Source organism: Papio anubis, chromosome 13 (assembly GCF_008728515.1).
Source record: "Papio anubis isolate 15944 chromosome 13, Panubis1.0, whole genome shotgun sequence".
NCBI lineage: Eukaryota > Metazoa > Chordata > Mammalia > Primates > Cercopithecidae > Papio > Papio anubis.
Genome location: NC_044988.1, coordinates 85,785,371 through 85,799,922, shown reverse-complemented (window position 1 = coordinate 85,799,922; position 14,552 = coordinate 85,785,371). Strand labels below are relative to the sequence as shown.

Sequence of the window (14,552 nt, the reverse complement as noted above, 5' to 3'; positions counted from 1 at the left end):
TACTCATTTGCATACAGTTGAGACATGTGAATAAAATGTGTAAATGCGTCTGTGAGATTTGTTTGCCTTTTGTTCATCTTTCTGTGTGTTTGACATGTTTTGGGACATAAAATGTGTTTGCGTTTGTTGAAGTATGAGATTTGTATGTACTGCATGTGAGTGCTATGTATAGGTTTATGTGCTACCTGTGTATGTATGTGTTTGTGTGAGTGATGCATTTGTGTGGTATTTGGCTGATGTGTAGGTGTTAGGCATGAGCCTACTATATGATGTATGTATTTGGGGCTGTTTGGTTATGAAACATTTCAGCATGTGGCATGTGTTTATGTATGAACATGTGAATGTATTTGAATGTGTCCGTGGGTATAGATATGCAGTAAATTTGTTTCTGTAGTTTTTCCCTAAAGGTCACTTAATTAGGCTTTTTCTCGCAGGGCCACTCAATGCCAGTTAAGAGTATGAATGAATATTCACTTGCATATTATGATTGAGCTGGAGGTTGGGACCCTCTCACAGACATACACACCTATCAGGACCACGCACACCTATCAGGAATGATGGAAAGGAGAAAGAAAGTGTTGGCCTTGGGATGGTGCAGCCCATGCTGCTCACCACGGCAACACGTGTTGCCCCACCTTCTAGAATGCCTATATTAGCAGGTCCTGTAAGATCCCATCTCTCTGCAACCCTCCTGGTCAGCATTACAAGATGCTGTATAAGAACTTACACACAAGATGAATTGGTGGCTGTATAAGATCTTAAAGTACCTTCCAAACCATCAGTGAGAGCAATCATGTGCTTTGGTGTTTTCTGACCCATGCAGGAGCCAGTGTCTTGGGCTAAATGCAAGAGTGCTGATTCCCACTGTAAGTTAAGGTGAAGAACTTCTGCTATCTGAGTGCATGTGTTTTCATCTTCAGAAAGGGACGGACAGTCCCCATGAACTTTCCCTCTCCAACCACAGGCCTTGCTTCTGGACACGCAGTGATAACTCTCTGTTTGCTGGATGAAAATCATGTTGGGTCTCTGCACATTCAGATAACCTTCTACAGCAGACATCCCTGGCGATTGCTCCATAAATCATATTGGCCAGGAGAAAGGACATTCAGTTCCCTAGGCTTTTCATCATGGTCAATTAGGGAATCAGCCCAAAAGGTCAGCATCACTGCCCTTAAATGAGGTCACACTCCTTGCACTCTGAGTACCCTGGAAAGCTGTGGTGCTTGTGATTAACGCATCCGTCCAGATACCTGGTTTCAACGAGGCAAATCCCTGGCATACATTCCCAGCTTGTCTCTCCTCACTGTGTGTATTTCTTGAGCTGGCCTGTCACCATACAAAGAGTATTTTGAAAATGCAGTTTATGCTCATCTTGGATGCAGCTGAGATGCCACGGGAAAAAGTCAGGCTTTGGAATGGGATGGGTCTCAGGATTTGGGAGCATGTTCCATTATCCCCTCAAGTTTTGATGCCCTCATCTACTAAAGGTTATTGCAAGAATAAGATATAATGCCTTTCAAGTGCTTGACGAAGGGCCTGAACTATATCAGGTACTCATGAATGTTTAGTATGATGCAAATTTTAAAATTAATAATAAAAGCAGCTGTACTAGACTACTATTGCTTCCCTAAATGTGATGTGTGCTTTCATAACTCCTGCTCCTCAGTCACAGAGTTTCTTCTGCCTGCAATAGCATTTCTTCCCCGACAAGCTTTTTCAAATCCCCACGTAAGCATCCCTTCCTCTGGGAGTCTTCTGTGTCCCCCCCGCAGGCACCTGACAGCTTTTCTGTATTCTGGTGTAACTGTTTACACTCACCCACCACTGGGTCATCATATCCCTGTCCCTGATTCTCTTTTTGGGAGGGCATGGTCTACACTCATTCATCTCTCTTTCCATAGTGCCTATGCAGGAACTCATGTGACCGGGTGTTCAATGACCCACCTAGGCATTAGCCCTGAATTGCTGGAAGGAATTTCCCCTCCTATTGCTCCCCTCTTGGGCCCACCATACCTATGGCATAGCCATCAGGGCACTGCAGTTTGAGGTTGCTGTTGAGCTGGTTTGGGACCGAGCACTGGCCTTGCATCTCCTGGCAGACATGGAAGGAGCCACTCCAGGTGCCGTCTTTCCGGCAATGAATGATGTTGCTCCCACGTCCCTGAACAACAGAGAAACACAGTCAGGACCAAGAGAGACACCAGCCCCAATTGAATAAGCTATTCAGAATAAAACAGAAAACAATTTTTCATCTCTCCAGAGCTCTGAAGTTTTCCAAAACAATTTCTTAACAATGGTTGAAACTCAACCACCCTGAAAAGGAGGTATTGTTAGTTTCCATTTTATATATTGGAAAACCGAGGACTCAGACCGGGAAGAAACTTGCTCAAGATCTTCCAGAATGCCAGTCCAAGCTTAGTAGTCTTTCAGAAATTTCAATCAGAGCAATTATAGTTTTGATTTGTGTGTGAGAGTTTTTTTTTTTTAATTGTGAGGGTAGGAGCCCATCAGCTCCCTGACTGACACAGAGAGTAAGTGCATGGGTTAATGAGGAGCACTAAAGTTTGCTTCCTCTTAAATAGTGAGAAAGTATCCTATGTCAGGGCTCTGTCATATGTTGACTAAGTAATCTGAGTCTAGTTGAGAAGCTTTTTCTGCCAAGACATTTCTTTTCCTTTCCTGATCTTCTCTTTCTTTCATTCCATTCCATTCTATTCCATTCCATTCCATTCCAACAATAACGGCATGAAGAGGGTGATATGGGGGTATTTATATCTGTGCTTTCCTCCCAATTCTTTAAAACAGGGAACTACAGTTTCTCGATCTTCTGCAAAGCATTAGGCAAATGCAGCTTGAAGACATAATCCCTTCTTGAAGTCCCCTTCCAACTTCCGAATTTCAGAAAGTTAATTCAAGTAAGATTCCTTAGTGTCCAATCTGTGCCCAGCTCTGTGGGGTGCAGAAGTGAAGACAGCCAGTGCCCGCCTCTGCGGGCTAGTGGGAATGGCAGTCATGTGAGCCACCAGCCATGTCACTGTGACTGTGCTCAGTGAGGCAGATTAAATATTATACCAGTGCTGTGAGTACACAAGGAAGAGTAACTGGTTATGAGGGGACAATCAGGGAAGGCCACTTAGAGGAAATGATATATGGAAAGGGATTTTCAAGGATGCATGGAATTACAGGCAGAATAGGAACAGAAGACACTCCTGGAAGATGGAAGGGCATGTGCAAACAATGAAAAACATGGTGCATGTTGGAGGGCCTGGTGTGGTTCTAATTGTATGACTCAAGGCATGAAGAAGGGGAAGATGAGCTGGTAACACAGATAAAGTGTGGAGCCTTAAATGCCAACGTAAGTAGTTTAGACTCTACGAAAAAGAAATGGAGAATCACAGGTGGTTTCTGTGCAGGGGACCCACATTCTGAAGGATCTAAGAACAAGCTATATATTCTCTACCCCTTTCAGACTTATAATAAGATGAGAAACTTGACATGAGGCCAGAGGAGCTGGCTGTGCTCCACCAATGCAAAAATTTATGCAATGGCTTCCTGTGACCTTCAGCTTCCATGCAAACTCCTGTGCTGGCTCCAGAACCCTCCCAGCCTTAATTCTGCCTAATTCTCCAGTTTCTTGCTCTCCAGAGCACCACCACCAACCTTGAACTTCAGTTTAAATTGCCTGCATTCGTGAAGGCATCATATGTTGTGCTTTCATGCTCACTGCTCCTTCCGTCTGCTATGTTTCCTACCTACCCGCCTTGTCTACCTTGCAAACACCTTATCTGGCACAACCCATCCTGCTCTCGTGCCACCTCAGTTCTGCATGGGGCACTACCTAAATGTCTCTGACAAGACATTACCTATTTGTTTATCATCGGTTTTGCAACAAGACAATGAGCTCCTCAAGCCCCAGGCCGGTGTCCTATTCAACCTTGTATCCTCAGGGTCTTCCACAATGCCTAACAGGTCCAGGCCACTCAGTGCATTCATTCATCACTTAATAGACATTTTTGTTCATTCAAGAATTGTTTGTTTAATTCTTGTTTGTTCATAACAAGAATTGGTGGAGAGTGATAGAATGTATTTCTTTAAGAAATAAGAAAATAAATGAATGCGTGGATGAGGAAATAAATGTACAAGTGAGTAAATGAAGAAATGAATGAATGAGGGAATAAATTATGAATGAATGCATGAGAAAATGAATAAACTCCTTAAAAGAACTCATGTAAGCTGAGGCTCCCCTATGTGAGAAAACAGCTGCAAAGATACAGGATTGGAAGAGAAAGGGGCCCCTTTCCAGGCCTCTCCTGTGCCGGCAGAAGGAGGGTGCAATTGCAATGGAAACCTCTCTGGTCTTGGGAGAAGGGTGGCCCATCTTGAGCATGCAGCTGCAAGGCGGCTTGCAGAGTTCACTCCCAGAGGTTCTGTAGGGGCTCATGGCAAAGTTACGCAGCTTCATGTGGCTTCAAAGAACCCAGACTCTCCCTCTCAGAGCCCCAGGCTCTAGGCCCCATGATTCTCCTGGGCCCTCTGGGGAGTAGGAAATTGACCCCAATTTCCTGGAGCCTTGGCCTGGGCCTGTGATGCATTTGGCTTCCAGCCCCTGAAGGTCTGCAGACCTCAGCACTACTTGGGCCAGGGCTGGCTGGAGAGCTTAGTTTGTAACAGAGAATGTATTAGAAGTAGCCGGAGTCTGCTCATGGAGTTTCACACTGGGGAGGCCCCACCATGAATGAAAGGTGGGAGCATAAAGCACTGGTTTTGCTACCATTGGTTTATCTCTCTCCTGCCCAGTTCATCTGGTACTTTGTGTTGCGAAATTTGCTTTTAAAAATATATAGCATAGGCCGGGCGCGGTGGCTCAAGCCTGTAATCCCAGCACTTTGGGAGGCCGAGACGAGCGGATCACGAGGTCAGGAGATCGAGACCATCCTGGCTAACAAGGTGAAACCCCGTCTCTACTAAAAAATACAAAAAACTAGCCGGGCGAAGTGGCGGGCGCCTGTAGTCCCAGCTACTCGGGAGGCTGAGGCAGGAGAATGGCGTGAACCCGGGAGGCAGAGCTTGCAGTGAGCTGAGATCCGGCCACCGCACTCCAGCCTGGGCGACAGAGCCAGACTCAGTCTCAAAAAAAAAAAAAAAAAAAAAAAAAAAAATATATATATATATATATAGCATCCTTTTGCTAAGACACCTTAGCCTTCAGAACAAGGCATACTGGTAGGTTGGCACTTCAGGGCTTCTACAGTGGAATCCAGATGACATTTCTGGCTCCATCTCTTGCTATGTACATATCCTTCCTTCTAGACAAGTGAATCGCTTTGTTTCTCCTGCAAACTTTTCTTGCTTTCCCACCTCCACATCTTTGCCCTTGCTGTGCCCTTGCTGTGCCCTCTGCACAGCAGACTTTCTGGAGCCTCTTTGGATTTTTAAATCCTTCTTTAAGAGTAGATGCTAGTGCATTCAGAAATTGCCTACCACCTGGTTTAGAACTTCGTAGTCGATTATTGCTGACTGAGTCTAGTTTGACCAGAGAAGATCTGGCATAATTGAAGCTGCAATCTGGGAAGACCAGAGGGTACTTTTTCTGGGTGTTGTCAGGGAACTGACTGAGTATGTTTGACTCCAAATGTACAATTCTTCATGCTAAGGTGAAATCTCTTATAAGAGGACTGAATATCTCTCAGTAAAACAGTTTGCCTCTCTGTGCCTGTGCATCTGTTTTTACAAGAGCATATTGAGCTCTAACTCCCCTGCTGCTTTAGCTACACAGATCCACAGAGAGCTGAAGGCATATAATAATATTATCAAACACCTATAACATGCTCAGTGCTTTAAAAATCACTTGAACAATACAGTAGAGTGAAATTATATTATTTTTGCAGACTTGGGAACTGACTGTTAGAAAGCAAAGAAGTGAGTTTTCGAATGATGCTCGTGTCATAGTTTTAAGAGCCTGGGTGTAAGTCAAACTGCCTGAATTCAAATGCAAGCTTGGCAACTTCCCAGCTGGGTAGATTTGGGGACGTTCTTTAACTTCTCTATGCCTCAAGTTCCCTGATTGGTAAATGGGCATGGAGTCTACTACCTGAGAGAGTGATCATGAGGATCATATGAGTCCATTTATATAAAGCATTTAAAGCCTAACACACATACTGAGCTCTGTAATTGTCAGATGAGGTTCTTACTCACTCTACTGTACTGTCTCTAAGAGAATTTTAGAATCAACCCCACCAGCAGTGCATTTTAGAAATGACAGCAGCCAGAAAGGGGAGGTAATGTGCCCAAGTCACAGAGGTTGCCAATGTCAGAACCATGTCTCTTGACTGTAAGCTGTTGTACCCTAGTAGGATGAAGGAAAAGAAGAGAACAGGAAGAAAGAGGGAGAAGTATTAGGTTTCTTCTCCTTAGAAGACACGAAAATAAACAAAATAATAGCAGGAAGAAATGTAGCAGCATCCGAGCAAGAAAAACCCAGGCAGCAAGTGCAGGAGCTAGATGGCTAAGATTTGGAGGCATGCTGACTTAATAACAAGAGTGTCAGTTCCACCACATCTGGTTGTATAAGACAGGGCAAACCAGTTTACACCAGCTTCCCCATCTGTAAAATGGGGCAGTAATGCCAGATGCCATGGGGCTTAAATGAAGCAATCAGTCTAAAGTGCTCATCCCAGTGACTGGCACGTAGTAAGTGCTCGTTATATTTCAACTGCTGTGAATCATTTGTCTCTGTTCCCAGTCAATGCCCTCCTATGCGTTTTGTATCCTCCAAGGTAGGTACAGGGGTGACATGTTGCCCCACGAGGGAGGATGAGTGGAAAGTGTGAATTACGAAGTGACGTAGTTTAAGACCTGGCTCTGCTTGTACGACTCAGGGTAAGTCTCTTTCCCTTTCTGGGCTTTAGGGCTCCCATCTGTAAAATAAGCGGGCTGCAGTGGGGGTCTCTGAGGTCCTGCCTACCTCTAACATCACATGGGTCTGTGACTCTTCTGAACTCCTCTAGGACATCCTGGGTGCTGGCCAAACATTTAACAACCCGGAAATGAAAACCTAGCTGAGGCACTGCACATATGTGAGCTATACCTCGTCGTTGGCAGGGCTCACAAATGGAGAGTGCAGGTCTACACCCCTTGTGGCAGAAAGGCTTTCAGAGACACCTTCTGTGATCTGTGCAATGAGCTGGGTGTGTTGTAGATTCCACCACACTCTTTCTCTCTTGCTCCTGCTGAGTTGCTGAAATCCATCATTAGGTGCATCACTTTGCCCACAAAGCACCTTTAGCTTTTTTCCTCCCCTGCTGATGCATCTTCCAAAGACCCCGTCCCCGTCCCAAGGCTGGCCACTCCCTGAATCACCTATAAAGCCCCCACAGTGCTTCTCACAGCAAGCCAGGCCTATGTTATCTCATCAACCAGCTTAGGGCCATCTGAGCTGCATTAAACCCTGAGATGAGTAGCTCCTCACCCCCTGGGGATAAAATCTCTGCCTTTCGCTGCTGGTCTGCCCTGAAAATGTTGGGAGCAGTGGAAAGAGCAGAGCTAGGGATCAGAAAGACCACCACCTGCTCTTTTGTCGCCACGGGCAAGAACTTAGCCTCCCCAGGCCTTCTTTCTGCATCTGTAAAATGGGGATTCTGTTTCTTTTCCAACTGTATGTTGTGAGCTGTCAAAAGAGAGCAAGCCTGCAGCAGCAACTTGGTACACATTAGACACTCAAAAACAAAGACAAAGAAAGCTGATATCATTAAGGTTCTCTGTCCTGGTTTAAACAGACAAGAATACCATAAGTGCTAGAGCTGGACTGTCTGATATGGTAGCCACTGTACAAGTATGGCTATTTACCTTCAACTTTGAATATTTTAAATTAAATAAAAGTTAACATTTTGTTGCTCATTCGCTGCAACCATGTTTCAAGTGCTCCATAGCTACACGCGGCTAGTGGTCATCATTTGCACAGATATGGATCATTTGTATCACGGCAGAAAGTTCTACTGGGAAGTGCTGGTCTACAGGAGCTACAGTACTATTTATTCTACAGGTTTATTTAAGCAAGGGACTGGGTTTGACTACGGCTCATGCTGGTCTCTTTACTCCACACTCTGGCCTCATGCAGGATGGGTGCCTCCTTCTCAGTTTTTTTGTTTTTTTTTTTTTTTTTTTTTTTTTTTTTGCTTTACTTTAAGTTCTGGGATACATGTGCAGAACGTGCAGGTTTGTTACATGGGTATACAGGTGCCATGGTGGTTTGCTGCACCTATCAAACTGTTATCTAGGTTTTAAGTCAAAAAGAGCCCATAGAGCCAAGACAATCTTAAGCAAAAAGAACACAGCTGGAGGCATCCTACTACCTGACTTCAAACTACACCACAAGGCTACAGAAACCAAAACAGCATGGTACTGGTACCAAAACAGATATATAGACCATAGAATAGAACAGAGGCCTCAGAAATAACTCCACACATGTACAACCATCTGATCTTTGATAAATCTGACAAAAACAAGCAATGGGGAAAGGATTCCCTATTTAATGAATGGTGCTGGGAAAACTGACTAGCCATATGCAGAGAGCAGAAAACCTCAGTATTTAGAGCTAGCCAGCAGAGGGTTAGGTTGCGATCTGTTGTGTTTCTAGGCCCTCCAGGAGCTCACATAGAGCATAGGGGAGTCTCACCACTGGAGTGACCTTAAAGCAGGCTAGTTCATTTGTCTAGTCCCCAGGGCTACCACATATGATTGCATAGGTTTGGCACTGCACAAGGCCAGTGGGTCCCATAGACATGCTCTATTTTCATTACCTCATTTAATCTTCACAAACAAACTATGAGGTATGTAGTATTCTTTCTCCTCATTTTATATACAAGAAAAGTGAAGCTTAAAGAGTTAAGTAACTTGGCCTCCAGTGACTAGGTAATGAAGCTGGGATTTGAACTCAAACTACAGATCCAGTGTTATACTGGCTCCCAAAGAATGAATAAAGTGAGGTTTGTATTTGCTTTTAGTGGCAGTGGAAGAGAGTGTGTGAATCTCCCCTACAATAGCCCTTGTCCTTTCCCGTCAGGATCTGAAACTTGTTTGGAAAGCAAAGAATCCCTGCTCCATACAAGCTGATTCAAGATGCTCTGGGCCATGCATTTCTGCTATGTTTATAGGCAGCAAGAGGGAATCTGAGGTGAATACTAGATTTGGCTCTCAGGCCCCTGGTCTGAGGGTAGAGGAAATTCATTTTCAGTACAAAGTAGAAATGTCAATTGTATTAGGAGTCCATTTGGCATGCACACCCTCATTCTTTAAGCAGACGAGCAATACCCTGCTCCTTTGCGACTAGCCTCTCCGTTAGTTGCCAAACAGAGCTGCTTGAGTCATCTGATACATTTACATTTTCTTCTCCTTTAAATACAAACTGGCCATGAAAGTTACTTGGAAGGCCCCAGGCAGGCTGAGTTTCAGTTTGATAACATGACCGCAGCCAGAATATTATTTGGCTCATCAGTTTGGGTAACTGTTAGCAACAGTTTTATGTAAGGGAGTGAGAGGGAAGCTGATCGGCCTGCAAGAGGCCATGGTAATTTCTAGCCTTTGTTTGTTCCGGCACTGGCTTCTGCCTCCCCGGCAGTCAAGGATGGGAATGACTCCCATGAATGGACACAGATGCCATGAATGTATGAGAGCAGGATTCTCAGGTGGTGCCTACTGGACTTAGCCCATTTACAGTTGGAGACAGGGGAACCTGGATTCTGACTGTGACTCGGCCGATGCCAGCTGTGTCACCATGGGGAGTTGAGTAACCTCTTTGAGTCTTGGTTTTCTCATCTGTAAAAGGAGGAACCTGCCTTTGATGTTCATTGTGGTCCTTCCTCCTGCCCTTAGTTCTGGTGACATTTCCTGAGTACCTACTAGGTGCCTGGCACTGTCCTAAGTGCTGAAGGCACAAGGACGGGTGCAGATGCAGTGAAGGACTGTTTCACAGCCTAGTGTGGGGATGTGGAATGAAAGCAGGCAGTGACAACGCAGTGTGGCCAATGCTGTGAGGGGGAATCTGAGGAGGGGCATGGGGGAAACCTGAGGAGGGCCACGGAGCCCAGCAGTGGAAGGGACATTGAGGAAGGGCTCCCGCAGGAAAGCATGCCTAGGCTAAATTGCGAAGGAAGATGAGGTGTCAGGCAGCTGAAAAAGGTACAAGGATAACTCTTTTTAAGGTAGAGAATGCAGAGGTGGGGAAGGAAGATCCATCTTATTGGTATGGGGGAAGGGTCTTAAATGCCAACCTAAGGAGTTGGGACTTTATCCTAAGGGATGGGGGCTCCTGGTTCAGAGAGATTAACATAACTGCTCAAATCACTCTGGCTGAAATGTGAAGAAGGTACTGGAAAGAGGCACAGCAATGAAAACAGGAAAATGATCAAGAAGCTGCATGGTGGCTCATCAAAGAGATGACGTTGGCCTGAGTCAGGGTAGTGGCATTGGGGACAAAAGAGAACAGCTTCAGGAGACGCTGTGGTGGGAGAATGGGTATGACTCGGTAATTGCTTGGATGTGGAGGGAGTGAGAGGGATTCAGAACGGTGGTTTGGTAGTGCCTGGTATTTGGAGGCTAATATGAAATGACAAAGACCAATAAAGATTGATTGAAGACGATGCCAGCACTGAAATCTGTCCCCACCTGGCTGATGATCCTTGCACACCTGTGAAACACAGGACTTGGGTTATCAACTCTACATGGTTGCTTTGATGGAGATGGAGCTCCTTGTGGACTTAAGGTTTTTTCAGCCTTTTGTTTCTTTTTCCTATTCTTGATTCCCATACTGTCCTTCTGAGCATGTGTAGGATTTGAGGAAAATTCCTTCAGCAGAGGCAGGCAGAAGTGTTGGACTTGCTCTCAGTTACATGTGCATTGAGATAAAATTCAAACCTTTCTCCTTCTGCTCTTCCTTTCTTCCACGGTGTTCTCAAAACTGTACTTCTCATCTAAATATGGTCCCCTTTTTCCTTATGCTTCAGGAACCAATTGATGTCTAAGTATAGTGGCAGTCTTGTGATTTTAAATACTTCAAGGACCAACATGGGTGGTAATGGTGGTAGCAAACTGGCAAAAGAGCCCTGGCCATTCCTGTTTGAGGAACTTAACTTTTATCAACTTCATACATTGGGATTCCATGTATGATTTCCTTCATAAAAGTTCCAATGCTTAAAAAAATTCAAAGCTAAGAATCTCTGAGCAAATAAAATATGGTATTGCAGGTAGGAAAATGAGGTTCAGAGAGATTATGAAAGTAGATAATTAGAGCCCAGTTTCTTAACTTCTGCACTGTTGACACTGCCATTATACAACTTGAGCCTAGTTAGACAGTCTCTTGGAGAAAGTGGTTCCTGAAGTATAGGCTAGTTTTTGGTAAGCAGAAAGGAAAGGGACCATGGTATCAACCTCAAGTTCCAGGACGCTTACCTGGGAGGCGTCGCTGTCTTCACACTTGATCCTACACTCACTGTTGAACTGGAAGCCATTAGTGCACTGGTAGAGCCCGTGGAATTTTGGTGGAGGTGGGTCACAGGTTACAGGAACACAAGCTCCCTCCTGCCAGCTGCCATCCTGGGTACACTGAGTCTTGAAGGCCCGTCTTCAAGGAAAGGATCAAAGAGGAGACATCTCAAGGACCAATTGGCTAGATCCATGCCCTGCATGAACACCACCAGCTGGGCCCCCATTTCCTATTTCCTATTTTTGATTCCCCACCTGACCTATTGGGTGGTGGTGGGGCCTGTGTAGGGATTAAGAATAATTCATCCACAGAACTCTTTTAGCAAGAGCAGGCAGAAATGTCAGGCTTCCAGCTACATGTAGATTGACACAAAACTCAGGCCCTTCCAGCCCCAGGTTCTCTCCCCTTTTTTACAGAGTGTTCTGATGGGTGTTAGAACCATGATGCTATGATTATCCACCATTTACTGAACAACTACTATGTGCAAAGCACGTTGTGAACACTTTACATGCACGTGTTCATTTGTTCTTCATAGGAACCTTACGTTGTAACTGTTATTATCATACCCTTCTTATTGCTAAAAAAAAAAAAAAAAAAAAAGGAAGTGCAGAGAAGTAAAGTCACTTGTCTGAGATCACATCGCCATTAGGCAGCCAAGCTGAAACTTAAAGTTTGTTCTGTTTGACCCAAAGCTAATATTATTAACAAATCCTTCTAGCTTCTCACAGAACAGAATGGGATGAATGGCAGGCATTGCCTCCAGTGAAGAAATGAGTGCAAGGCATTTGAACCTAACTCTTGTCCTCCCAGAGCCCATGAGTTTGCATTTCCAACCCCACTTACTTCTTTGACTTCCGAGAGGATCCAGGCACATGGTATCCAGGCTTGCATTTGTATTTGCAGAAGGAGCCCACCTTGTGCTTATTCTCTCGGCACCGGGGGGTCTGGAGGTCTGCATTGGGCACGGGGGGTGGAGCGAGGCACATGAGCTCACACAGGGCTTCTGGGAAGGACCACAGCCCATCCTCCATGCAGGTCAGGAGGCTGTTGTTGCCTGGAAGACAAGGGCAAGCAGGGATAGAGGAGGGAGGAGTCTCTGATAGCCAAGCTAGCCAAGCTAATGCATAGCCACTTGGATTTTAGCTGACTTGACAAACCAGGAGATCCCTTATGTGGAATTCCAACCCCTTCCACTTCCAACTGAGGAGCCTAGGGAGATCAAGAGAGCTGCCACAAAGAAGAGGAGATCTAAATGGGGGGAGTGAATTACCCCCATGTCTACAGTGAATTAAAATCCAAGGCTTCTGACTTCTGATCCTGAGCCTCTTCTGCTGCATAGAAAAGACACATTCACAATCCTTGAATCCATCTTTCTTACTTTACAAGTGGGCATCTGAACACAGAGATGGAGGAACTTGCCTTCTAATAGTTGGCAGCAAAAGCTCATACCAGAAACTACAGCATACTCTGATATCAGTGAGTGTATAACGTCAAGTGTATAACGTCAAGCTGCCACTCTCCCCCTGGGCCCAGCACCCTTGTATCTGTCCTGCTTACCACCTCCCCCAGTTCCCAACAGCAATGCCTGGAAATGACAGCATTGTGTTATCAGGAGGTTTGATTTTCTGTTCAGGTCCTGGTGCTCAGTGAAGCTTTGCCAAAGCAGCTGAAAGAGCAGCACTTCCCCCGTAGCCTGTGCCAGCTCTGACAGAGTGCTGATTGCCATCGGGAAGCTGGTCTGAAGGGGAACGTTGCAAATAAAAGTAAAACACGGGAGTTAGGCTTTTCACTGCCAGCTCATATATTATCGAGGCACAGCCTGCCTAAAACCTTCCCGAGACAAATAGAGGAGGGCCTAAACTTGTATTTCTCCACCAAACTCTTCTCTTCCTGGTTATTACTGAATGGTGTTGACAACCAGGGCTTGAAGCATTTGGGAAGCTCAGGGAGTTGCAGGTTGGAGGGGTGGAGTGGTAGGGAGAAAACTGACATTTATTGAGCAGTTACTGTGTACCGAGGACTTATTGAGCTGTTACTGTGTACCGAGGGCTTCTGATATGCAATCTCATTTATTCTCACAATAAACAGTGCATTTAGTATGACAGTCTTTATTTGGAAATGAAGACTCAGAAAGAGGTGACTCGACCAAGTTATTCTAGTTGGCAAAAGACAAAACTGAGGTTCAAAACAAATTCTGTCTAACTACAGAGATGGTTGTTTTTAATGGGAAGTTGGCTACTACATATGATCAGCAGGGCTTTTATTATTCATTCTGGAAGCATCAAATCTCAATTTTCCGATCTGTGAAAAGCAAACAATTGCTTCTGCCTTTCAGGGTGCTCAGAAGATGAAATAAAACAACATTTATGAAAAGTGCCCATGAAAGTGTTGTCAATGTCTTCATTTGCTTCTTAACTTTTTTCCTTCTTTCCTTCTTCCCTCCTTTCCTTCCTTCACTTCCCCACTTCCTCCCACTTTCCTTCTTCTTTTCATCTTCATTAGTAGCTCTGAAAGAATCTTCACAGAAGTCTTCATTCATTCAACCAACATCTATTTAGTGCTTATTCTGCACCAGATACTTTTATATGTTGAAGGAAAAGCAGTGAACAAAATAAAATAAAACAAAATAGAAATAGCTCTGCTCTTTTGAAGCTTGTAATCTAGTGGAACAGGGAGGAGTACAATAAGTTATCCTAAAAAGTATACTACTTAGCGTGCCAGAAGGTGCCAAGTACTATGAAGAAAAAGCAGGAAAAGGAAGAAAGGGGAGAAAGTACTTTGCAATTTTATATATGCTTCTCCACTTACTCCTTCTCATTTTTGTCATTTTTCTTCTTCATCAGTATGATTCATCCGGTTAGCAAAAGGCAGATTGGTGTCTGTAAACCCCAGAGGGGATTCCACATTGATAAACTGTGAGACTGACAACTATAGATATTTTAACATCAAGTAAAAAGAGTAAAGTGTGTGGAAAGGTGATTCATTTGGTTTCCATAGAAGCATAGAAGCATCCAGAATACCAGGGTCTACAAACTTCTTTTTGCATTGCCCTTGCAATCGGGGCAGTCATTGC

At 44.7% G+C, this 14,552-nt stretch overlaps 1 protein-coding gene across 2 annotated transcripts in view; it reads right to left on the bottom strand.

Annotated features, from left to right (window-relative positions):
- The window catches only part of PAPPA (pappalysin 1), a 247,697-nt gene that overhangs the window by 36,191 nt on the left and 196,954 nt on the right, over window positions 1–14,552 (bottom strand). For both annotated transcript variants that reach the window (XM_003911313.5, XM_021927804.2), the window contains exons 16-18: window positions 12,323–12,533; window positions 11,446–11,617; window positions 2,014–2,161 (exon numbers count right to left, since the gene is read on the bottom strand). In XM_003911313.5, coding sequence (XP_003911362.2) covers window positions 2,014–2,161; window positions 11,446–11,617; window positions 12,323–12,533 — 531 coding nt within the window. The remainder of the gene's footprint in view (window positions 1–2,013; window positions 2,162–11,445; window positions 11,618–12,322; window positions 12,534–14,552) is intronic.